The following is a 26,996-nucleotide window of genomic DNA, read 5'->3' as shown; positions in this document are numbered from 1 at the left end:
TGCGTTGCATTAACCTGAACAATATGGAGAGAAACTTGTGTCTTTATTATCCAATCAAAAAAGTTAGATTTGAAACCAAAAATGATTTTTTTAGAGCATGATTTTGCTTTCTCAAATATGCACATTTTAGAAAGCATATTTCTCCAACTTCAATCAAAACTAATGTTTGTAAGTCAGAAATTACAACCATTGTGCATAAAAATAAGTCCATAAAAACATTTAGTTACAAGTTATAACGTTTTGTTTGCAAATCAGTCCTCTTTGTTTGCAACTTGTAAAGTTTTGGTCGCGAATTTAACTGCACTGAGTTTCTATTGGTTGGTTTCACCTGGCTTCGGCGCCAACTACACCTTGTGTGGTTCACCTATTTCTCTCTTGGTGTCCTGCTTGCAGGTGAAGTTGACAGCCTGTTGGCAGGGACGGTCTTTGCTTTGGCCAATGTGGGTGATCGCCCAGGGCACAACCTTTTTGAGGGACGCATGAGCGTCCTAAAAATAAATAAATAAATAAAATCAGCAGTTCTCCAGACTAATACCGCGCATTTCCACATCTAGTTAATATCATGTCAACTTGCTGCTGAGAGTCATGTCGGCCTGTACAGGTTGTGTGTGTGTCAGAAGGAAAGGCAGGAGGGAGACGGGAGGGGGGGGGTCAACTGCAGAGGTTGTGAGGTTCGTCTCACTCACGGAGGAAAAGCGAGGAGGGGGGCGGGGGGGTAGACTGAACTCCTATTATCCCCCGCCCACAACGCGTGTGTGTATAATGATATATTCATTGTGTAAAAATGTGTCAGATATGTCCAAAACGTCGCAGGAGTTCCCATTTTTTAATTGGAACCTAATTTGTTTCTATCTCTACAAAAAAAATTAGATTCCGCCCTTTTTTGTTTTTGCTCTCAAAAATCATTTTTGGTTTCAAATCTAACTTTTTTGATTGGATAATAAAGACACAAATTTCTCTCCATAGAACGAGGTGATATAAAACCACGATTAAAACCTTAAAATGATGCGACAGTGGAACGGTTTGGTGCCTGAGCTGAAAGAAGCGGCGGCTTCGTTGGGAAGGATTGCAGCAGCAGTTTTTTTTTTTTAATACATTTGAAGAATCAGATTTTGATCATTACACATAGATGTTGGGAAGTCGTTTAGGTTGATGTGAACAATAAAGTTTAGAAAAATGTGTTTGAAGCATGAATGTAAAGTAAAAAAAAATGCAGATTGTTTCATACTGAAATGACTCCTGAAGTTCAGCAGCTTCAGCAAATTTTCCTTCTGTGGTTTTATTTTTAATCAGTTTCCTGATGAGGATCAACTGAGAGTAATGAAAGGCAGCGCGTCCTGGATGTCATCCAGGTTTTACGCATGGCACCCGCTCATGTTAGCTCACCGGCGTTTATCTGTTTGTGTTCAACATAACTCATAAAGTTATGGACGATTTACATGAAATTTCCAGGAGTTGTTGGAAGTGTGAAAAGGAAGAACTGATTTACTTTTGGTGGTGATCCGGATCACCGCTTGGATCCGGGAACTTTTTAAAGGATTCTTTAACATCGTGAGATAGGGCCGTTTTCAACATTTGTAAACGCAACTCCAACGAAAATAATCAGATCTCTGAGGAAAAAAATACAGAACAAGCTTGTAAAATATATAAAAATATAAGATCCAGGTAAAGGAGTCGTTCCGGATACTAAAGGTAGGAAAATCGAATCCAAAAAAAAAAGGAATATCGGGATTCTTCACGTCACAATTTTAAACTTGATTTTAAAAATATTAATTTTACCCATCCTGATGAAAAACTAAAATAAAGAGGATGAACCATCAAGTGTGAACAAATAACACCATTTATACCTGATTCCAGTTTGCACGGTTCTGGTCTGTGTGGTTCTTCATCGTGATGAACAACTAATCTGCACCAGTCTGATTTTCAACACACCTAGACCCTCCCCTAGGGACGCACCGATCCACTTTCTGGGCGTTCTGATCCGATACTGATATCTGAGATGTGAATATCTGCCGATACCTGATGTGTTTATGTGAACGTTATTGCGACTCTGGTTATTACTGCTGTTATATCTGTGTCAGATTTAATTAGGTTTCATCCTTTCTGAAGTTACCTCACCAACACAAATATAATAACATTACAGATCGACCAATTTCAACAAGTTTTACTCTGATTTGACACATTTTACCTAAATACAACTATAAATGTGTGGTTTGGAAACAAAGATCTGGCTTTTAGTGGAACAAAAAATGTCACATTTTAACATTCAAATCGTTTATTTCTTTTAAAACACATGTTGGAAGCATGTCATCACACACATCTGCGCTGGCTGGACTGGTGTAGTATCGGTACGCGTTTATTAATACCACGTACAAGTACACACGCTTGGTATTGAGCCGATTCTGACGCTGGTATCGGCATCTCTACCCTCCCCTCTGGGCGTTTTGTCTTCTCTTGACTGGGATCAGGAGGAAAGTTGGGGAGATAAAGTGGTTCTGCTGGACCTGGGGACTGTTAGGTGCACCGGTGCGACGACGTAACCACGTGACCAGAGCGCCGTGAATCTTTCCACACCTCTGTTCTGTTGGTTTTTCTCTCCCGACGTTTTTTTAACAGATGTGAGAAGTTCCGTTAGCGCTGCAGAATAATTATCTGTGTGGTTTCCACGCAGACCCAGTGGACTGTGGGAAAACTGAACTGCCGCAACTGCAGCGCTCGTCTGGGCGGCTTCAACTTCCTCAGTCGCTCCGAGTGTCCATGCGGCCAAGACACCGCCGTCCACCTCAACAAAAGCCGCGTGGACCAGGACCACCAACGGGACGTCCTCGCCGTCCAGCCGAGGAGGACGGAGCCTGCGAGGAGACGCGGCGCTCTGCTGACAGACGGCTGGCGGAGTAGAGGAGAGCGGTCTGAAACGCACCGGACCACTCCGGACAGCGTCGCCCTCACGCCGCGCATCGACCCCGATACGAGACGCCACACCGAGGACGCTCAGCCTTCTTCCTTCAGTCCTCTTTACTGCATCTCTCACAGGAGACGGTGCAGCTTGGAGGAAGACGCAGGCTTCAGGTCATGTTTCTGTCCCGTGGACATGTCCTCTCTCCACCTGATGAGGTCGCCCGTCTCGCACGCAGACGACGAAGCGTCGGTCAGCGTCGCACCTCGCCGTTCGGACATTCCTGGAGGAGCGGGGTCACCGCCGCAGCCGGCTGAGGACAACGAGGACGCCACGTCAGTCCACGTGGAGGTTTCCGACTCGGTTCTGCGTCTCAGGAGGAGATCCGCCTCCGAAGGAGCAGCTGAAGAGGAACTCCTGGTAAACACACAGAAATCCACACTTTTAGACGGATTCAGTTATTTATTCATCTTTTTTTCTGTGCCTGCTCAGCGGCGAGCCGCGGCGGGCTTCCAGACCTCCGTAAGACCGAGCAAACGGGAGAAGAACCGTCTGAAGAGTCAGCGGAGGAAGCAGAGGAGGAGAGAAAAGTGGCTGGAGGAGCAGCAGGTGGATGATAACAGACATGTTCTCCTCCCTGCTGCTGGGAAACCAGCGCTGACTCATCCCGCTGTGTCCGTCTCCAGGCTGAGAGTGTGGCGGCGTCGCCGCTGGACAGCGAGGACGAGGACCGCAGGGAGGGGCTCACCTGCGCCGTGTGTCTGGACGTCTACTTCAGCCCGTACAGCTGCCAGCCCTGCGGTCACGTCTTCTGCGAGCCGTGTCTCCGCACGCTCGCCAAAAACCGGCCCACCAACACGCCCTGCCCGCTGTGCCGCACGCTCATCTCACACGCCAGCTTCCACGCAGGTATCGCCATGGTTACTCATGGGCTCAACACGCGTTTCCAGTGGAACCTGCGCGTTCAGGCGAGAACTGCTTCCTCCTGTAAAACCACGTGAAATTTAACCCCTGTTCACGTAGCCGCGCACACGGGGGCTCGCAAAGCAGCACGAGAACGTTGCTTTCACGTGGCTCTACAGCCAATCGGGAGGCTGATTTTTCTGGATCTGACGTGACAAGATGGCGTTCTCCAGGATGTTTCCTTGTTTATAGGTTGTTTTTCTGGTTGTAAAGTAGAGTTAACAGCAAGAAATCTGTCAGTTCGAGCCAAATCTCCCGACTTGTCATCCTTCATGCTAGGGTTGCTCCGATCCACTGATCCGATTCCTGAAACTTGAATATCTGCCGATACCAGATGCGACACCTAGACCCTCCCCTAGGGACGCACCGATCCACTTTCTGGGCGTTCTGATCCGATACTGATATCTGAGATGTGAATATCTGCCGATACCTGATGTGTTTATGTGAACATTATTGCGACTCTGGTTATTACTGCTGTTATATCTGTGTCAGATTTAATTAGGTTTCATCCTTTCTGAAGTTACCTCACCAACACAAATATAATAACATTACAGATCGAACAATTTCAACAAGTTTTATTTTAAATTTGGCACATTTTACCTAAATACAACTATAAACGTGTGGTTTGGAAACAAAGATCTGGCTTCTAGTGCCGTGTTCCTCATCGCATGCGGCTCTCTGACTCTTGTCTTGCGGCTTGAGAAGCAGTCGCTGGCTTTCTGAAAATGTGATCGTAACAAGTCATAATGATCCTCAACACTGCAGTTCTCTCCACAAACAAGAGCTGCAGGCTGCTTGCAGAAACTTTGCTGTCCTAACGACCCTAACTGACCCCGTCAGAGTTGCCAGTTTTGGCTGATTTCAGATGCTCTAAACTCCACCAAAGAGCTGCTCCGTCTGTAGCTCCGTATATATAATGAAACAGAAACACCCACATTCTGGAGGCATTGTTGTATTTTCACCATATACCGTTGCATAAGAACGCCGTTACTGCAATATTCAGGATAATTATTCCTGCTAAAAAGCTGAATGTTACTGATTCTGCAACGTAGCAGGATATGTAGCATGGCAACTCTTTTTTTCCGAAGCATCAAACACATCTGTGCTGGCTGGTCTAGTGTGGTATCGGTACACTTTTATTGATACCAAGTACGAGTACACACGCTTTGTATCGGTGCATCCCTGCTTCATGCGTTATGTGTCACATGTTGCTGTGGAAACGCCAAAACTCCCTCCAACATCACAACCAATCACACTTCCTGGAGACAAGTGATCCAGGAGCGCCGCTGTCGCGCCCCGTGTGCGGCGCCCCGCGTGCGGCGTCCCGCGTGCGGCGCCCCGCGTGCGGCGTCCCGCGTGCGGCGCCCCGTGTGTGGCGTGCATCACTCGTTAGACAAACCGGAGTCACAAGAACTGCGTTTTTCCAGCTTCAGGTGTGTGAACTGGTTTGTGTTTCTTTTCCTCCATCAGAGCTCAACCAGACAGCAAAGACTTTCTTCCCGAAGGTCCACGTCAGCCGCAAGCAGAACTTCCAGAACGCCTCATGTGCCAAATGGCCGCTGCCCAGCTTCCGCAAAAACTTCCGTTCCTTGTGGGGTGAGGCCATGTCCCATGTTCCTGTCTTTCCCAGCTCCCTGACCCGGTTAAGCTGAGATGTATTTATTGGGATCATTAGCCGTGAAATTTGGGGGAGAAACTATTTCAGTGTTTTTCATGCTTTTCCAGTGTGTTTGAACTGGTTTAGATGTTATTATGCTGTGACTGCACCACACACTCCATCATAACCACATTTTACCCCCCCCCTGCTTTAAATGAGTGGGAAATATTATTTTGCCTTTTGTTTCCCATTAACAGCAGGAAACATGTTTGAGTTTTGGAGAAATAAAGTTAATTCCACATTTACCCTTCTTTATTTAAAAAAAAAAAGGCCAAATTTGTCATTTTGTACTCCCATAGAGGATCATATCAGTGTTTTCTGTGTGTTCCTGGAGGTAAATCATCAGATTTAATGTATTTCTGTGAGACTGGAGAGAAATGAAGGAGGTATGATGCAACCCAGCAGCTGTATACACATGTGCAAACACACTGATGTTGTGTCACGACGACGCAGGCAGCGGTCATTATTCCTGTCAGAACGAGCCTTTATTATGTCAGAAAAAAGCCCTGACATCTGACAGACATGTCTTTCTCCAGTTTGTCTCATGAAGCGTGGTGGTCGCCGTGGGAAACGGCAGGAAATCGACCACAACCCTAATTCCAGTGTATTTAAGGTGTTCTTTAAAATGTAAAACAGGCAAACAGTAAATGATTAGCAAAGTCTTTTACAAATTTATTCAATTAAATATACTTTAAAGACAAGATATTTCATGTTCAATCTGATAAAGTTTATTGAATGTGATGCTGGGTCATGTTTACCGCTGTGTAGGGCTGCTTGATTATAACAAAAATTATAATCCCGATTATTCTGACTGAAATTGAGATCTCGATTATTTAACACAATTATCCAGTATTTATAAACAACGCTGCGCGTCGTGGTGTTCTAGACTCCGTGTCGTGCATTATAACCGTCTAATGCATGGCTCAGAGTTGTTTAATCCGCTTTTACCGTTTATATAGGAACTATTTTACGTTGGCCTGGATGTACGTTTTATGCCAAACAACCGCTGTCAGGCTGCAATCCGTTTCTCTCATTCACCTGTTAAAAGACGGCTGATCTGAACCAGCTGGTTAACACGTTGCTATGGTAACGCCCCGTAACGGAGGGATATTACAGTGTTTAACTTGCTGAACTATGTATAGGAAAATAATGCAGCCAGTTGTCAGTGACAATGGTATAAACTATGTTTAGGTGAACTTCCACAACCTACTGCAGTTATTCTACATGGACCTGCAGCCGGAGCCGACTGAGACTGGCCGCCTGGGAGTGCTTTAGGACGGGAGAGGCTCCCGCTGCTCCTTCCTTACAGTAACTGCAGAACAATATGTGCCTTCAAGTCAGTCGCTAAAACACCAGAAAAGTCTCTAATAACTCCAGTAAAAGTTGCTAGATTTGTCGCTTTTAACAAAAAAAGTCTCCAGATTTAGCGAGAAAGTCGGCAAGTTGGCAACAGTGTCTGAATGAAAGCAAAGCGGCTGTGGGAGGAGTTTACAGCACAGCGCTGCAACACCAGAGACGCTCGATTAGCAGCTGAAGACAGCAGGAGAGGAAACTGCAAATAGAAAAATAATCACACCCTTTTATTTTTATGATCGGTGAAAACCCAGATCGTAATTGAGATTAAAATCTGATTAATCGCCCAGAGCTACCGCCGTGTTTCATCATTGTTTCCTTTCAGCAACACGCTAACTAACTGCTGAAGCTCTGTAGGCAAACTTCTATCCTTCAGCTGCAACAGTCCGACGTCTTTGTTGTGGTATTTTCATGGTGTCAGGTCTGGACTATGAAGCCACGCTGCAGAATGTGGTTTGTCTTGCTGAAATAAGCCCCAAAAAGACATCTGTACCTGTACGTACCTTTCACTGTGAAGCCATGGTTACGTTACAATAACTAGAAAAAGTCTAGTTTACTGTAATCTGCAGAAACCCAGGGTAGGAATATCTGTCATCCAGAAGTCATTTTCTACCACAGAACGTCTGTTTCTTTGTACATCAGAGTCTCAGAGAAACGCGGCGACGGCCGGGAGAGGCTGGCACACGGTCCACAGAGGTTTCACGCTAGAAGCCCTGCAGTTCAACGACATGCACGGCTGGCTCTTCGACATCGGCCTGGTCATCGTTTGCGTTCACTCCTTCAACTGGATCCTGGCCTTCACGCTCTTCTCTGTCCTGCTGTACTACTTCTTCTTCTGAAACATCCACAGGTTTGCAGCACAGGTTTCCATTTCTGTAAGCTTTTCTGGTTTCTCCTGTTCAGTCACATGATGGCATTTTTTTATTTCTTATTCCAGAGATGATGAAGATGCACAGAAAAGTCTACAACATGGGTCAGCTGGCTGCATGTTGACTTAAACAGATTTTCTTCCCTGACTTCCGGCTGACGAGACATGAAGAGTTAATACTTTGGTTGGATGACAAGATGGGTGACATCTTTCCCAGGCGAAATCGTAATGTGTGTTTTTTACTCATCCAGGTCAGACAAACGACACAGTGTGCCAATCATGACTGTTAAAGCCACAGTGGCACCGGGCCACTTCCAATGAAAGCATAACTGACTAAAATAAAACGAACCAAATATGAGAAATGTGCATTTGTAAGCGACGCACCAACAATGTGACGTGTTTTCTACCACATTCAGCGTTATTAGATTTATTACTTAAATCCAGGAAGTGTCGGCTTCTTTCTGTGTTTTTACTGTTTTAGTAAAACTGAATTCTCATAAAATTGATCAAGTTTTTACAGTTTTTCAGTTTCTGTCTTCAGAAATCTGAACCTTTAAGGTCGCCGCCATGCTTCCGTTCCGGCTGAGTTGACGTCATTGTGTGCGTTCAGCCGGATGTGTCGCTTCAGCTTGCTGAGAACACATAGATAAATAAATCCTCACCTTCAGAGGAGCTTTAAAGTCACTGATTTTTGTCAGTAAATAGGGAAAATCTCCAGGATTGTTTGGCGATGCAGAGGGAAAGTTACAAACACATTAAAAAAAGGTTATTTACCAAAAAGGGGAAAAAAATCAGCATAAATTGTAACTTCAAATTTATATATTTTATATCAAATATTAATTATACAACCTAGTCTAATCCAGACATCTGAAACTTGCTGTACTCTTTTTATAAAATGGTAAAATAAATTTTATTTTCCAGCAAATGTCAGAAAAATGTGAATCAGCAAAAAACATGCAAGTTTCGTGTGACTGCAGGACCGAGGGGTCAGAGTTTGCTCAAGTAAACTTCCAGACATGTTGGAAGTTGAAGTGAGAGGTGCTGCTGACAAAGTTTTACCATTTATTTTCATTGGTTGATGGAAACTAATGTGAAGGCCCAGATGTCATGATGGTAGTTTGTCACGGTTTGAAACTGGAAACAACTTCATGTTTTTGATGTTTAGAGCTTAATATCCAGAGTTTTATTATGTTGTTGATCTTTAGGTGACTGAGCTCGCAGAGAAAACCTGAAGCTTCGTATGGTTTGGACATACAGATGGTACAAGCATAAAGTCTATTTTCAGGTATTTGGTGGAGAAATGTTTTGGTTAAATCCACCCAATGACGGTTGTTTGCTTAATATTTCAGAATGAGAAATATTAAAGGGGTCACAATGAATGAAAATAGTTTATAAATAAAGTTTAAGAGACAAACTGTCATGCTTTTGCTTTTTCTTTGTTTCCCAACTTTCTAGTCCACACTCTTTACGTGAGTGTAATGGGATTTATAAGTTTTCGTATTGGTACTCGCTGTCAACTAGTACTCAAATGTAAGTACTTTTACTTGATTTGAAAGAATGTGATACTGGTGCATCCATATTTTAAAAAAACATTAGGAACCTTATGGAAAAATCAAATTTAACCTGAAAGTGGGCTGTTTTCAGGGCATTTATGGGAGCTTCACTGCTTTTCAGGGGATGTAAAGGATTCAGTTGATGTTTGTGGGTTCAAGACGAGCGGCAACCTCCAATGGTAAAAAGTGAAGCCAATCCTGAAGTGTATGAAACTGCAGTTCCCCCTTCATCCACTAGGGGCTCCAAAACAGAGTAAATCCCCATAGACTCCCATGTTAAAAAGACCAACTTCACAGCAGGAATAAACAAGTTTACAGCCTGGTTCAAAAATCCATTTTAGGTTTAATAGGTCAGGTTTACCTTCATGACAACTGTGGGGGGAGTGAAATTTTTCTAACTCACCCGTTTAGAAGTAATTTCATCTCGAAATTTGGGGCACATTTAGGGGCGTGTCCTTTTGATTGACAGGTCCCCGGTCTCCCGCTTTCAGTCAGAAGAACGTAGAACAACCGCGATTTTTAGCCGGTTTAGCCGTGACTTAGCTTTAGCCCGCTTACCTCCGTTAGCTGGTTTGCTCCTGTTAACAAGCTCGGTTAGCTCTTAGCTACAGAAAGCTCGGAGTTTGCTCGATGTCAACCATCCACCATGACGCTCACAGCCCCCCTCTCAGCTCCACCTCTTTGCCCATATTTGTATTTTCCGGGCGAGACGACACACATGCCCCCTGCCAAGATGGCGACGGTAGGAACCGCCCACCGATCTTCTATTCAGCTCTTCAGTAACCTACTGGTGACGTCATGGAGGCTCCGCCCATCTCTATATCAGTCTGTGGTTCAAGATCATAAGTTTGACCATGTGCGTGAAGATAAAATGTCTTGTCAAAACTAGCATCCATCAGTAAACATCACCTTGGTGGTAAATGTGATAACTACCTTTCAGAGCACACAGTGTGTATTTATTAAGACGAACTTTACCATCAGTCCAATGTGGGTGCTTCATTTCTCCATGGCTGCTTGGATCTTGAAACAACTGTGAAAATGGCTCTATGCTGCAAACCAGATCTAACTATCATTCTATATGCATATATTTTATCTGTCTTTAACCACTACGCCTTGTATATTTCCCACAATGCCATGCGTTGTATTCAGATGCCTGTAGTTGGTCCACTTGAAGCAGACTAGGGCATAAGTAAGTAAATGGACCAGAGTTTATTTCTTTGATTCGCATCAGTTTGGTTTTACACTAAAATAAAGCCAAACTGCAGCCAATAAATTCTTGCAACCACAAGAACAGACTTGTGCTGACTGGTTGGTGATTGGTTGCTTTGTATGTTTACTAAGCCATTTTTAAAGTCTTTCAGATTGTGTTTTCATAAACACACATTAACCCAACTGCAGAATATGAATTTAGCTAAATGAGAGGTGAATTCTTGAAGAAATGATGAAGGAAGCGATGAACTTTATTAAATCTTCTGATCTACATCATTAGATGCAGAAAGCCAGTAGTGATGTTTGCTAAGAGGAAAAAGGTGGCGATGCACTGCACCACTCCTCGACTGCCAAATAAAGTAAAGGATCGACAAAGTAATTCAGTAAATGATGAATTGTGTTGTTTTAAATTGCTCATTAACAGAACTTTATCGGTCATATAAGCAGGTAGAGTGGATGCTTAAAACGCCTACATATCTCTGACAAATATCAATACTGAACAAAATCATGCAATGTTTAACAATTCTTTACTCAGTACTTCCTGTATGCATGTATACCATTACTCCATAATTAATGTCTGTGACTCTGTGATGTTTATTAAGTCATCTCACAGCTGATAAATTGTATATTTTTTTTAGTTTTATCTTTTAATTGCATTCTCAGAGAAGAAATATACAATATACAAACATTTTATGTATTATTGCGGCCTCCAAACCATCTTAAGCCGCTGAGAGAATGGGGTCGGGTCCTCGGCTTCACAGCTTTGTGGAGTTCTGTGACAGATATGCTGAGATCTAGGGATGCGTTTTGCAACATTTTTTGCACGCTTTGCATAGCTATAACAGCGCAACGTGGATGGATAAACGGATCGATGTAACCAGTGAGATGAAAGGACAAAAATGATGAATGACTGAATGAGTAGCGGTCAACAAAATTATGGCGACAACCCCACCCTAACTCTTTCATCCGTGTACCAGGTGAGTTTACACTTTGTGCATGCACAGTCACCTGTGTACCAGCACCTCTACACACACACACACACACACTAATAGATACACTTCCTCCTTATCTGTATGTCTCCTACATGTATTATTTTACAGAGACAAAATTTTACTTTATATAAATGTATGTACAACTTCAGATAATATGTGTACTTGTGCACCTGTGTCCTAAAAACAGCTTTTACATGTATTAGTGCTATTGATTGGCCACCCCACATTAACTTCTACAGGTGAAAAAAATCGAATATTGGGATTTTTTGCTTCACAATTTTAAAATAAATTTTTTTGTAAAAAAAAAAAACAAAAAAAACACTTTTTTTTTTTTTTTCAAATAAGAATAGTCCATTATAAAATTTTTTTGTCATTTTTATTGTTGTTATTGATCTTTTTACTTGTCTTCTTGGGCGTTATAGCAGCAGATTGATGGTCTGGCTACTATGTTGTTTTTTTCCAAATTGAAATTAGGAAAAATGCTGAACAAAACAAAGTTTTATTTTTTAATCTACAAAAATCAGCTAAATCAAAGAATTGTGAAAATCCCAATTTAAATCAAATCGGCAAAAAAAAATCGGAATGAATCGGGACAAAAGCGTTTCGCCACAGCCCTACTCACTTCCGTCGTCTTGGCCACCCCATTAAAATATCGTGGATACGCCTCTGGCCACGAGACAAAACGCGTGTTTTTTTTTTTGCTTCGTTTGGAGAGATAATCTCCCAATCTGCGGAGCGGTGATGCTCATAAACAGTTAACTGTTAGTCGGAGGTTGACGACTTGTTTTGCTGTTGGTTGTTTCACACGTGAGCGCGAGGCGGAAGACGGAGGAGCCTCCCCCTCGGCCTTCAGGAGGGGCTGAAGGTGACTCTCCTCTCGGCTGGGATGCGGAGGGAGCTGCTGCTGGGGGGGTCCATCACACGTGTCCCGTTCTGGAGGAAAAACCCCGCTGTCTCTCGCGGGGGGGGGGTTGAACATTAACTAAAACCGAATCATACTCCTTTTTTTTTTTTTTTTTTTTTTTTTTAAATTTTCATTATTAAATAGAGAGATATAATCCCAGAGAGGACGGCGCTGCCAGCAGGACAGACGTCTGTCTGCGTCGCAGTGCGCTCCGCTGGAGGGGGTGCATGCATGTGTTCCGCACCGTACGGGCGCAAAAAACGCCCCAGATCCGCAGGGAGCATTTTTCCCATCAGCAAAGCGGCGCAGACGGAGCCGGAGCGCCGGGAGAGCGCGGAGGGGGCCCTGGACCACAGCAGGATGGTGGGTAGGGAGCAGGAGGCGAGTCATGCAACGTGATGCTCTGTGGTACTGCAGGATGAATCCACAGATGCTGCTTTTAACGTGGTTTTCATTTCATTTGGTTTGATTTTTTTTTTTTTAACCAAGACTGTGCAGGAATTTAACACCCTGGTGGCGCTGTACCGGGAGCAGGTCATATCTGTCGGGGAGATCTCAGCCGACTGTCCGGCACTGCGGGCTCAGATGCACCACACGCGCACCAAAGGATGCTTCATGGCCCGGGCTGCGCACCAGGACCTGGCCGTCATCTCCGGCTCAGGGTAAAGACGGACCAGGGCTGTTTCTGTCAGCAGAAAGGCTCTGCGACTTCATGTCTGCATGAAGATTTGAGCTATTTTTAACCTTAAATCTCAGATTTCTCCTGTTTGTTCACCATAACATCAATGAAAGCAACTTAAAATGATGTGAAAGGAGGAAATTTCTTTTCCAAAAGCCTTTATGAGCTGTGCTGACCCTGAAAACCATGTGTGAAAGCCTCTTTGTGCTTAAATCCCCTCCTCTTTTAATTTCCCATTTCCTGTTTTTCGCGCTGCAGGCCGGAGGACGGAGAGATCCATCCAGAAATCTGTCGGCTCTTCATCCAGCTGCAGTGCTGCCTGGAGATGTTCATAACAGAGATGCTCAAGTCCATGTGCCTGCTGGGGGTGCTGCAGCTGCACAGAAAAAGTAACGTCACACAGAGAAAACCAGAGATATCTGTAAAATAAGAAAGGAGAAATACTGATTTAACAACATGCATGTAAGGTTAATTAGAATATTCTGTGAAAAGCAGTGTTGTTAATCCGGATTTAAGGCAGCTGGTCACACTTTACCAGATTTCTGTAGAAAAACATTCAGATTTCCATTTTTACTCCCTTCTTTTAAAGAGACGTTTAAAGCAGAACAAAAGGTTAAGGCTTTTAAAAGGCAAATTTATAAGCAGAAGATGATTATAAAAGAGAAAAGACATTTTAATCATGTTTAATTCTTTAAAGCAACAAGAGAGTCTTGAAAGCAGACACATTTAATGACTTTACCCAAACAATTCATTAAAAAATCATCACTTTTCTGTTGTCTTCCTGCAGGTTCTAGATTTAAAAAAAAAAAAAAAATTTATTTTTATTTTTTTTATAGATTTTATTAAAAATCCACGTAGTACCGGGTTGAACCAACCTTTTCCTTCAAAACTACCTAAATTGTTCATGTCATAGATTTAACAAGGTGGAAACATTCCTCAGAGATTTTGCTCCATGTTGACATGAAGCATGAATCTCCCGTTCCACCACGTCCCAAAGCTGCTCTGCTGGATGGAGATCTGGTGACTGTGGAGGCCGTTGGAGGACAGTGAACTCATCGTCATGGTGGAGATGATGTGAGCTTTGTGACATGGTGCATCATCCTGCTGGAAGTTTCCATCAGAAGATGCTACACTGTGCTCAGAAAGGGATAGACATGGTCAGCAGCAGGACTCAGGTAGGCTGTGGAGGTTAAACCAGGTCATGTTGGTACTAAGGGGACCAAAGTGAGCCTGAATGTGGAGCTGAACTGGAGACTCATCAGACCAGCAACGTTTCTCCATCTTCTATTGTCCAGTTCTGGTGAGTCTGTGTGAATTGTAGCCTCAGTTTCCTGTTCTTACTGACAGGAGGGAACCCGCTGTGGTCTTCTGCTGCTGGAGACCATCTGCTTCCAGGCTGGACGTGTTGCATATCTTAGATGGAACCAGAAGTCCTCTGAGTTCATGTTGCATTTCTATCGCTTTTCCCTTCTTTTACTGGATATTTTCTCTTCTTCAGACCTTCTCTGGAAACACTGGAGATGGTTGTGTGTGGAAATCCCAGTAAACAACAACCATGCTGCGTTCAGAGTCACTTAAATCTCCTTTCTTCCTCAGTCTGATGCTCAGATTGAACTTCAGGCCATTTTCACCAAGCCTGCATGAGTAGCTGCACTGAGCTGATGTCATGTGATTGGCTGATCAGATATTTGCGTTAACAAGCAGTGGAACAGGTGGACCTGACAAAATGTTTGATGGGTCTATCAGTGGAAAGCCTGGCTACTGCTCCACCATGCCAAACATGTTTTATTGAACTATTTATAGTTTAACTCTGCAGTAGATCTATGGTGCCAAATGACTGTCGCTGATGTACCAGAACGATCCTAATCTATCACACTTCCACCTCTGTGTTTTATTAGTTGGTGTGAGGTTTTTCTCCTGAAAAGATGTTCACAGAAACCCCAGCTAAAACCTTTTTTTATCCCTTCTTCCCATTAACAATCTAGTTGCTTTAGTCTAGTTTTGATAAGAGGGGAAAAATGGCACCACATGCTTCAGTACAAAAATCTCATTCAGATGAAGAAGTTCTAGGAGAAGAACCCTTTTCATGACTTTTTTATTTTAAAAAAATTCAAAAAGTCATTTAATTGTAAGAAATCTAATAGTTTTATGTACCTGTTTGGTTTTAACCTGCACCTGGCAGTAATACATGACTTCCACCACAAGGTGGCGCAGATTTACAAGGCTGTGTGCAAAGAGCCAGACCAGACCTGATTAGATTTCCCTCTAATCAGTAAATCCTGTTCCTTGGCTGAAGGAGCTTTCCACAAGGCAGGAATAAGATCGGGGTCAACGTTCATCTGGCATTCGTCAAACTGAGAGTCCGAGCAGCTGCCGAAGGGAAAAGAGAGAGAGAAACCACTTCTTCTGGTGTGGGAAGCCATTACTGTGACAGATCCCACCCTACATGTAGGACAGAATAACTTTTTTATCCGTAGAATCTCTTCAAAGCTCATCAAACATATTAAAAAGCAACTAAAAAAAAACAAAAAAACTTTGTACAACCTGGATGGAAACTGATCACATGGAAAATGAAACACTTCCACTGGTGTTAGCTCTGAGTTAAGAGAATAAACATATTTGACATCTGCGAGCTTCATGCAGGCCTCTGCTGGTTTAGTGATGTTTCTGCAGGTGTAATATACGCAAACATTAACACCTGCAATCCTGAAACATCACAGGAGATAAAAGAAAACATTAAAAAGCCAGTTTGCTGAACCAACTGCACCACTCTCTGAGCTCCATTTGTTCAGTTGTTTCACATGAAGATCTAATCAGCCAATCACACGGCAGCAGCTCTGTGCATCTAGATCAGTGTTTTTCAGCCTATTCTTTTTTTTACTGAAAAATCACAAGGCACATCACAAACCAAAAGGTCTATTAACATAAAGTCCATCTTTTCAAAACCTCTTGAATAGAAATCAGATAAACACAAGAAGAAGGAGTTTTATTATCTTTCACTGGGGCCTGAACACAGAGCTGCTTTTTAGACCAATTAGGTGAAACTGGGTAATTTCACACCTGATAATCTCTCACAGCACACTAGTGGTAGAAAAACACTGATCCGGACACGTAGACGTGGTGAAGACGACTTGATGAAGTTCAAACTGAGCGTCAGAATGAGGAAGAAAAGACTTTGAACGCATCGTGGTTGTTGGTCTGAGTATTTACTGGGATTTTCACACACAACCATCTCCAGTGTTTCCAGAGAAGGTCTGAGAAAGAGAAAATTTACATTTTGTTTCCTGGTGTCGTGTCACAAAGCTCACATCATTGCCACCATGACGATGAGTTCATGTCCTCCAACGGCCTCCACAGTCACCAGATCTACATCCAGCAGAGCAGCTTTGGGATGTGGTGGATCGGGAGATTCTCATCGTGATGTGCAGCAACTGTGTGATGCTTCATGTCAACATGGAGCAAAATCTCTTAGGAATTTTGGATCCATGACGAAACAAAAAACAGAGTTTCTGGAGTAAAAAGGAGAGGCTAACTCAGCACGAGGAAGGTGGACATGATAAAGTGAGGTTGTATATTGTGGAAAAAAAAAAAGTCTGTTAATGACGACAAGTCTGGGTTTTAAGTGAAAAAAGATTTACAAAGTTTATTGAGCAAAAATAAAATGAACAAAGTATTACAAAGTACAAACGGTTCAGTTTGGAGAAACCGTTCAGAAGTCTGATGGAGCTGAGGTCTGGAGTTGTTCTAATCTACATACAGACTAGAGTGTCTTTTAAACCGTCGCACAGCAGACGTTAAAAGGCCAGAACAAATCTGTGTAAGTCTAAACAAAGACTGGTCTGAATGTCGGGCATCTCAGGGCCACTGCACATTATCTACATAGGAAAGCCTAAGTGAACAGACACTAGAGGACTAAACAAAGTTCTTGAGTTCATCTGGACCTTCGCAGCAAACTCAGAAAAGCAGTAACCATAAATGAATATATGCTTAAGAACGTAGATCGATTTACCAGTTGATCTACGTTCCTACCCTCACCTATAGTCATGAGCTGTGGGTCGTGACGAAAAGAACCAGATCTCGTATACAGGCGGCTGAAATGAGTTTCCTCTGCAGGGTGGCCGGGCTCTCCCTTAGAGAGAGGGTGAGGAGCTCGGTCATCCTGGAGGAGATCAGAGTAGAGCCGCTGCTCCTCCGCATCGAGAGGAACCAGTTGAGGTGGCTCGGGCATCTGGTCAGGATGCCTCCTGGACCTCCCTGGTGAGGTGTTCCAGGCATGTTTAGTTACCCCGGGGAAGAACCAGGACACGCTGTAGGGATTATGTCTCTCGGCTGGCCTGGGAACGCCTCGGGATCCCCCCCGCAGAGTTGGCAAATATGGGTGGGAAGAGGGAAGTCTAGTCTTCCCTGCTTAGGTTGCTGCCCTCGCAACCCGACAACGGATAAGGGGTAGAAGATGGGTGGATGGATGGTATAAATATAAACATAATCTACAATGAACATGGTGTGCAACATATAGACTGTTGTAGAGCAGCTAAAGTTACTGATTAAACGACTTTCACAGCAGAGAGTTGGAGACTGATCCAGTGTTCCCAGTTCTACCAGCCTGAGGGGAGCAGCTCCTCCTGATTCTCTCTGTGTTTGCCTTAATGAGCCTCCTGGGACCAGCTAGAGAAGAGCCATCATCCTCACAACAGACCGTGTTAAAGCCTTTACACAGCTGCTCTGAACATTTCATCCAAAAAGCTTGCACAGCAATGTTTTTATCAGATCATCGTGAAGTCAATGTGACCGTTCACGTCAGAAACAAATGTCCTTCCAGCCATTTTGCAAGTTTTATTTGTTCAAAGTCAGATGGATTTTGTTTAATATTTACATCTGACAGATGTATAATCGACCAATCAGAGAAGGCGTATTGACTGATAGATCAGCGGTTTGGAGTTGTGCAGCAGAAACTTTCGCTGCTATTTTATGCAAACTTTATATCATCATGACTGAACGTCTTTCTTGTTTCTTCTCTGCCTCTTAAAGCGAGCAGTTAGCCGCTAAAGCAGATCCTCCATCTGTCCCACGGATGTCCTAAAGTCCTTCCTGAAGCGGCTGTGGTCCAGCTTCTGGATGGTATCCACCCTGCAAGTTCGTTTTTCACAATCTCCTGTCACACTTGGTGTGCAAAGACAGAAACATTGATAATTCACCTCCGAGTTTTTTGCCATTTCGTGTTGTTTATTCGCATCGGCCCAGGTGTGTAAAGGCCTTTTGGACGATGAAGGTCTCTCATGATCCTGTTCACTCTGGTTGTTGTCCTCCTCATGAGGACATCCTGCAAGGTGCGGAGTGTTGTACCCACGGTACATGCCATGCAGTTTAATTGACTTACAGATAAAAAAAGAAAGCTTGTGTTTCCCGACACTTGATCAGAAACCATTACAGCAACTTTATTTCTTAACATATGAGCAAATAACTGACACGATTAATTCAGCTTTATTTATATAGCGCCACTTCACAACAGTGCTGTCACAGGACACTTTACATACACATTATTTCAAGCCAATTCATACATATCCTATAATAGAAACCAACTGATTGCATCGAGTCATGATCCAATCTCCCATCCTGAGCTGCACGCGGCGACAGTGGGAAGGAAAAAACTCCCTTTTAACAGGAAGAAAACCTCCGGCAGAACCCGGCTCAGGGAGGGCAGCCATCTGCCTCGACTGGTTGAGGTGGAAAACAGCGTGTAAAATCATCACAGTCAGTGGTCATCAGTGCATCAGATAAGAGCTGTTGTTACCTCCATTTGCTCCTGCAGGTACAGACTCTGAGCCAAGAGTGGACTTCAGAATGGACGAGAGCTCAGACGTCCCCATCCTGGAGGACCGGTCTTCCTCTCCCATCGACCCTACGGAGCAATGGCTGGTGGGAATAGACATTGAAAACATCGAGAGGTGCAGCTTTTCTTCTCATCATGGAGCTCAAACTGGTTTTAAACAGGATAATCCGTATGGTGTTGGTTGTTGAACCCAAAAAGACTGATTGTGTGTCTGTTTGTGTTACCAGAGACATGAGAGAGATGCGAAACTTGCTCAGCAAACTCAGGGAGACGATGCCGTTGCCACTCAAAAATCAAGGTATGTTAATGCTTTTATCAGGTCATGTGGTAAAGTGTAGCTGCTGACATGCTTAAATGCTGGGTTCATGATGGCAAAAGAGAGAAAAGCAAAAGTGTTCAGAACAATAAGAAGATGTTTGGTTGGTTTTTCTGTTTGTTGTCTGTCTATCTGTGTCACCAAAGGTAACTTACTGTCAGAACCTGATTTATTGTCATTGAACCAGCATCCTGGCTCAACTGGATGAATTCCAGTACAACCCGTCCAAGAGTAGACCAACACAACACACGTATGACACGTGTTCAGAGATGGAACCAGTGCTTACTGGACTTCCTGTTGTCTTTCCATCATCTCCAACCAGTCTGCCCATTCTCCTCTGATCTCTGACACCAACCAGACATTCTGGTCCAGACAACTGCTGCTCGCTGGATGTTTTCTCTTCTTCAGACCTTCTCTGGAAACACTGGAGATGGTTGTGTGTGAAAATCCCAGTAAACACTCAGACCAGGAAACGTGCTGCGTTCAAAGTCACATAAAACTTCTTTGTTCCTCTTTCTGACGCTCAGATTGAACAAATCTTCTGCATGACTAGATGCACTAGTTTCTGCCGTAAAAATGATAACCACGATGCAAAGCAATATGAAAAGCAGAATGAAATGATTACTAAAACAAGCGATGTGATTATTTTTTGTTTGCAGATGACAGCAGCTTGTTAAATCTGACTCCTCACCCGCTGATCAGACAGAGGAAGAGGCGTTTCCCCGGACTCTGCTGCATGGTGTCCGGCTGAGTCTGCCTGCAGAGCCGCCGTCATCACACAGGAAGGACATGTTCCCTTTGTTTCATCCCGTGATGAAGGTTCATTTAGAGAGATTATTTAAATGATTCCTTTTTTATATCTGAAATTGTAATCTGATAATTTCCTGTTTCATTTCTGTCGTTTGTGTTTTATGTTTCGTTTTTTTGCACCATCCTGCCAAATTTCACCTCAGTTTAAGTTCCTTTCAACTGTATTTTATCAGGAAATCAGCCTCAAAGCCAGCAGATTAACCCAAGCAGATGGGATTAGAGTCTGAATGACATCATGAAAACGATATTAAAGCTAGTATTTTCCTGCCGTTTTAAAACCAGCAGCATTCCGGTTAAGTTGGATTTAACCGGGATAAACAAGGACCGAACTCTGCTTTCAGATTTCACAGAATCCTGGAATTTCTTCCTGATTTTTCTGTTTTTATACAATTAAAAAGAATAAATGTACACACTGAGGCTATGCACAGGCATTTCCAGCTGACTCACTGTGCACGTGTCATGCCTCCATAGTGAACCGTCATTTGAACATCTCTCAGTGGAGACTGCTAAGTTTAACCTGTGTGATGCCGTGGTGACAGTGTTATGGTGCATTCGCATTAATGGCTCCTGTATTTATAAAATTCTGCCTCATGTAGGAAAAAAATAGAGAATTCAGTGAGTATAAAATAAATTTTATGCCAGAAAAGCTTTTATGTTTTACTTGAACTTTATCTCTCAGTATTATACAGCTGTTTGTTTTATACGATACTGGTTAGTTAGCCAGTAAATACAAAATATCTTAAATGTCAGGCATATTTTGAACAATTTAATTACCATTTTATAGCAACAGTTTAATTTTCAAATCACAAAATGCATCCCCCCCCCCCCCCCCCCCCCCCCCCCCCAAAAAAAAACTGAAAAACATGTTGATATTTATGGCTCCCAGTAGTTAGATATTATTTAGCTGATTTCAGTGGCTTTACTGACTATAGATATATATATATATATATATATATATATATATATATATATATATATATATATATATATATATGATCAAAGTTTATTAACACAGCACTTTATCGTGCACCCCCCCCCCCCCCCTTCTTTTCTCAACTTTTTCCAGACACACACACTAATCCTAACACCATGCACAACCCATGTACATTAAAAATGTCTCAGAGCGCTGTCGTAACACCCACCATCTAAAACACCGAAGAACTGATCCATAGAAAACTTAAAAAGGGTAAAAAATAAAAAACAAAACAAAACACCCTCAAATAAAATAGGTAATATACACTAAAACACAATTAAATAGGGTATGTAACCAATGTTTGAGGAAGAGGAGTACAATATGTGAGTTTGGAAACACTGCTTGAAACAGCAACACGCTGTCACAAACCTATTTACATTATTATATGTACTGACATGTCTGTTTTAAATGTAATAGCATCATTTCATACTTCAAGGTCTTTTACGTTGCCATGGTTTTTAAGACATTTTGTCCACTACAGGGCATTGTTGAGTTCTGCATTCACTTCCGTGTTTTGACATTAGTTGGTTGCTGTAGTTTGAGACACAGTAACACAACCACTCTTCAGACTCTCCCGTCATCTTCTTGTTCTTAACTTTTTTGTGTATCTTCTTCTTTGGCTTCTTTCTATTTGGCAGTTTCTGCATAATCTTATTCCTGTTCTTCTTTTTCTTCCTTTTTTCTGCTTTGTTCCTTTCACTAGTTGCATGTCAGCTTTAATACCAATACTGCCTTTGTGATTTCCATTAGCTTGACTCCATTTGATGGCTAGCTAAGCCCCGTGAAAACGGACCAAATTACTCGTGTAACCAATGCAGGAGATGGATAAAACAATCCATCTTCTGTGTTAAGCATATATATAATATATATATATATATATATATATATATATATATATATATATATATATATATATATATATATATATATATATATATATATATATATAGGCCTTTATTTGTTAATTTGTGTCAAAATAAACAAATGAAAAAACGGGCAAGTTGACGTAAACCTTCCAAACAAGAAAAAAGTTCTCTCTTCTTGTAACAGTATGTAACAGTTTTTAGTATAACTGTTCTTTCTCACTAAACTATCACGTGAAAAATGAGTGATGATCCTAAACTCTAGACAAAATTAATTCACTGAGCATCCAGAGACTTTAGCTACTCATGTAATCATAGTTCCACCAGTAGATGTGTAGCCCCACAACCTCTTTGGTGACTTCTCATATAACTGATTCACCGTGTTCATAACTGAATTAATAACTGCGATGCAAGATAGTTCAGTTTTAACGTCACCCTTTTTAACAGGACATACTTTTGCTTGTCATTGTATTTTGCTGGCACATGGGGGCAGTAACAGGAAGATGTGGCATAACAAGCTCTAGGCTGCTTTTGTTTGTGATGCTGCTTCTTATGGTTTTTTAGCTTTGCTCTGCTGTGTATAAGACAAACATAAGTTGCTGTCTGTTTGGGGATGGAATACAACTAAAGATAGTCCAATGCAGTTGTGTCTGCTAATCATTTTTGCTTCTTTGTTATTAACATAATCTCCAAAACCGATTGGAGTCATGCGGGTCTTGACTTAAATAGAATAGGCAGATACCTTCATCCAAGTATTGATAGGCCTAAGGGTGGGATTAATTTGTGGTTAATGATGGATCTGCGTGTATATCACGGCTGACGAATGTTGTGTTCATGTAGGACATAGGCCACTTGCATTGACACAGGATAACAGGTACATGCATTAGTTGCAATATTGACTCGAATGCTAGCGGCATCAGATGTGAACATGATCACGAGGTACACAAGGTGGGGGATAGTTTTGAAGAGCACCCCTTTGACCTTGTCCACAACTACAGACACCTTAAGAATTTCCCTCCCTGTTGCACAGTGATAAACACTGCAGTTTAAAAGTTGGCAAGAGATCGGTAAACTCTTGTTTAGGAAATTGTCGTTATTTAGACATTTAATGTACTTACTGATCAGATTAGGTTGCATATCTATCGGATTTAGGTGGAAGAGGATGTTGTCTGGCGGATCGGCAGAGCAGCCGGCGTAACCCGGCAGTAGCACCCGTTGGACGGGGATCCTGAGCGCACACTCTCCCATGGCTGGTTCGGTGCACAAGAACAAAAGTGTACAATGACGAGGTGCTATAGATTGAATTTATTGCATCTCAAAAAAGGAACCGGTACAGATATGAACGCACATCAGAGAGAAGCAGCTGAGAAATCCGCTTCTTCTTTTACTGCTTTACAAAATATACTCTCAGCCGCGCGTGCGCACATAGATACAATCACAACTTTGTAGGTGTGTCATAAACACAGACCACATTACAACAGACGTCACCAAGTGCCCTGACACAGACAGAATCCCTGTATATGCGTCAGTTCATAGATAACCCAACGCTGTCCAGACGCAGACAGCAGAGTTTTTATCACCTCAAAATGCAAAGATAATACAATGTGACCAGCAGGCTGGCACTCCCAACAACTGTGTACTGCCCTCTAGTGGAGACCCCACCACCCCCGTAATGAGCGTTTTAGCTGTGTCCTGCTGCTGTTGTTATGCCGCAAGTATATATAAAAACAGTGTTAACGTGCTAATTCTTATAAAACATGAAAAGCTTTATACCAGGCTGTAAAAAAAAAAAAAAACGAACAATAAAGAATTCAAATGAAAAAGATAAAGAAATGAAATGTAAAAAACAGAAGCTAAAATAGGGAGAAACAGGCAACAGGATAAATACTTTGAGGTTCATATCATACTGATGCTTACTGGAAATACATGCATTATCGTCATCATCGCTATCATTGTATATGCAAGACTTTTTCTTTTTTTTTTTTAAACGCTCCATCATAATAAAAATGTGTGGTTAATAGTAAAAAATAAATCAAACTAAATCGCAGCAGACTTCACTTTGTCCTGGATATTAGAGGCATAAAAACTAAATAATGCTAAACTGGCTTTTGTTTTTTTTTCCAGTTTAGGGTAAAAATCACAAGTTTGAATATACAAGTTATATCCATTCATTATATTACAAATTTTCAAACAATATAATTTATTTGATTTAGTTAAAGACTGATTAAAAGTAGACATGGCAGTTTAACCAAAGCTTCTTCATTCATATCAAACTGCAAATATCTAAATGTAAAACTATTTCTGAGCATAGTCAGACATTTACATGACAAAACAGGCTGTACCACATTCTGTATGCAGAGCTGTAAAGTTTTCACATCATTTAAAATAAAACTGAAAGAATAAATTTACATTTGTAAACACTGAAGCAGGATATTGTGTAAATCTTACTCTAATACTTTTAGAACTTAGTTATAATAACTAGGACTAACTTTATAATAGTAACACACACCTTTCAATATCCACATTTTCTTTATGAAATTAAAACAAGACAATTTCACTATTAGAATACAATAAAAGGAAACAATATTAAACCATTAAAAGGGTTTAATATCCAAGTTTGATCAATGTTTTTATTGGCTTGTTGATCAGAAACAGGAAAATTAGTTCTCTCTCATAGCTGTGAGAAAATAATGACTTTATTTCTCACATCCCTAATTTCTGAGTTCTTGACACACCGTCTGCGAAGAAGGTTTTTCTCTCGAGATGTCTGACAGCTGTTGTGTGATTGGTCGGAAATTGGATATTAAAAAAAAGTCGGAGGTTATAGATGGGATTTATGGCTGTCTGAAGAGTTTGATCTTGAGGAGACGTTCTTTTCAAAGAGCCATTAAAAAAAACATTTTTTTGTCTTTTTAATTCAACCAGGTTCAACTCCTTTTTAGCAATAAATGAATGATTGATTGCAATTATAAGTTAAGATTAGGATCAAATTAATTGAAACTTACAGATCCCGTATAGGTATACTCCATACATGGGAATTATTATTAAATATTGGTTAAAATTTAATTTGGCTTTTGTTTTCGTTGTAAACATTTTACTGTGACCGCGAGATCAGTGAGATATTTTGGATTTTCCATCACCAAAAAAACTTTATGGCACAAGAACAAAGTTAGTTACAATGAACTTCCAAGCAAAACAATTTTCCTTTAAAATTTAAGTAACAAAATGTATATTACCTATATAAAACCTACTATTATAAATAAAAAAAGAAACTAAAGAAATGTATCAAAAACAGACATTTTTTTTTAGCAAATTTAAACAAATTTTGAGTAAGACAGTATTTGTTTGGTAATAATGTTTAATAGATGCATTAAAGCAGTTAGAGGATATTGGACTACCATGATGGCCTTCATGTCACCTCAAGACCACATGGATAATTTGTTTAGTAAAAAAAAAAAACAGCGCACAAAATTGACTCAGTTCTTATCATTCAAAAGAATCAATCCCATCTCTGTCATTCCAGGTTTCCTTTAAAAAACTACAATAATTGGACCAAACAGTTCTTTGTCATGTCACCTAGAGAAAACACATCTCTCTTTACTTGCGGAGTATGTAGAGGTTTTTACACCCCCAATAACTGCTCCATTGCTGCGTGGAGTAGAGAATTAAACGTGTCCTACAACTCCTGAGCACTAAAACAATGAAATACTCTTTAACCGTCTGATTCCACAGATCAACAGGGTACCGGGGTGTCGTTCATAAAAGAGCCGGCTCTAAGAACTGATTCTTTGTAGCGTGCCAGAGGAACTGATTCCCGTCTAACGATGTGTTCAAACCAAACACTGAACACTCGCTGGTCACTAAACTGTCACTTTTGTGCCGTTTGCTGCTTGTCGGGAGCGAGTAGCAAAAGAAAGGGGGGGAAAGGCGGGACTTTCCTTCCGGTCAGTTTGAATGATGGTGGATGCAGTAGAGAGAGCCGCATGGCTTTATTTAATAAATGGAGAATGTCGTCATGGGGCGTCTTAGCCCCGTGTCTGGGTTCCCCAGATAAATCGTAGCCGTTCTGAGTTTGGTTAGCTTAATGCTGTTAAGCGCTGTTTTCGTCTACCCAGCCCAGTTTGACAACCTGCTGAGCTGAATTATATGTCGCTCTGATTGGTTAACACCAATCAGCGGCTAAAGTTCACATTTTCCATCTCTGGTGGTCGCAGCGCATTCCGCGCGTCAAGCTTATGAAACTTTTTAGAGTTTCGCAAACGCTGAAAGCGCCTCCACATTGACTTTACATGTAAACCCGATGCTCAAAACGCATCTGGTGTGAACACACCGTAAGAGAGCTGAACCATGAGAAGGAGCGGGACTCTATTATTTATTTTGGCACACATGGCAGTCTATTCCAGGAGGGAAAATGGGGATCATGTCAGTATGTAAAGAAGGAAAGGCTTCTTAGAAGACAGGGAGTGTAGTGGTATAGAGCAGGTACACAGATGGAGCTGAAAGCCAGATTTAACTCTCTAGTGTGGCAGGAATTAGTGAATTTAAAGTGTCATAAAATACAGTCTTTGGCCTTTATTTACCTGATTTGCTTGATGTGGTTTTATGTGAAGCTTTTCATTTAAAGGTTTGATTAAAATATATTACTATACAGTAAAATCCTTTTTTTTTTTTTTTTTTTAAAGTACAAAAATAAAGTTCTTATAAATAAATAAAAACGTGCTTACCAACAAATAAAACATTCATTGCTATATTAGACTAAATTAGAGGCTCTGAGTGAAATTAAATGAAGAACCGTTTTAATGCCAAAAGAGCTCAGGGAACTGAGTCAAAAGAACCGAATCTTTGAAAAGAGCTGCACTTCCCATGAATCTAAATATTTTAACATGTTTTAAGAAGCTATATTCTAACTTGTTTTTTGTGATTTAAATCTCTAAATGAGCTTGAATCAAGCAGGATCAGTCAGTTTGGTTTCGGTGTTAAAACTGCTCGAGTGACGAAAAACTACATTTTAAGGATTCCAGCTGACACATATGAAGCAGGTCACATTTAAATGAAACACATCACAATAAAGACACTGTTGTTGAAAATTTTACCCATGTGAATGAGAACAAGATCTCACTTTGGAAATGT

The 26,996-nt window shown here is 41.6% G+C and overlaps 2 protein-coding genes across 5 annotated transcripts in view; both read left to right on the top strand.

Moving 5' to 3' along the window:
* The window catches only part of rnf180b (ring finger protein 180b), a 12,159-nt gene extending 3,021 nt beyond the window's left edge, over positions 1-9,138 (top strand). For 3 of the 4 annotated variants that reach the window (XM_079257170.1, XM_079257169.1, XM_079257168.1), the window contains exons 4-9: positions 2,672-3,316; positions 3,389-3,505; positions 3,583-3,805; positions 5,330-5,455; positions 7,512-7,719; positions 7,807-9,138. In XM_079257170.1, coding sequence (XP_079113296.1) covers positions 2,672-3,316; positions 3,389-3,505; positions 3,583-3,805; positions 5,330-5,455; positions 7,512-7,708 — 1,308 coding nt within the window. In that variant the 3' untranslated portion in view covers positions 7,709-7,719; positions 7,807-9,138. The remainder of the gene's footprint in view (positions 1-2,671; positions 3,317-3,388; positions 3,506-3,582; positions 3,806-5,329; positions 5,456-7,511; positions 7,720-7,806) is intronic. The other variant, XR_013771664.1, reaches the window with a different exon arrangement.
* Positions 9,139-12,626: 3,488 nt separating this feature from the next.
* Positions 12,627-19,971, top strand: LOC306767942 (regulator of G-protein signaling 7-binding protein B-like; the record flags this gene model as incomplete). The annotated part of the gene is made up of 6 exons (XM_079256114.1): positions 12,627-12,758; positions 12,885-13,057; positions 13,333-13,463; positions 18,884-19,019; positions 19,132-19,202; positions 19,880-19,971. 6 exons carry the CDS (start codon positions 12,627-12,629, stop codon positions 19,969-19,971), a joined length of 735 nt encoding a protein of 244 aa, XP_079112240.1.
* Between the last annotated feature and the right edge of the window lie 7,025 nt (positions 19,972-26,996).

Source organism: Telmatherina bonti (assembly GCF_933228915.1).
Source record: "Telmatherina bonti genome assembly, chromosome: 17".
In the NCBI taxonomy this organism is placed as follows: Eukaryota; Metazoa; Chordata; class Actinopteri; order Atheriniformes; family Telmatherinidae; genus Telmatherina; species Telmatherina bonti.
Note: the sequence above shows the minus strand (reverse complement) of the source record. Positions and strands in the feature narration are given on the sequence as shown.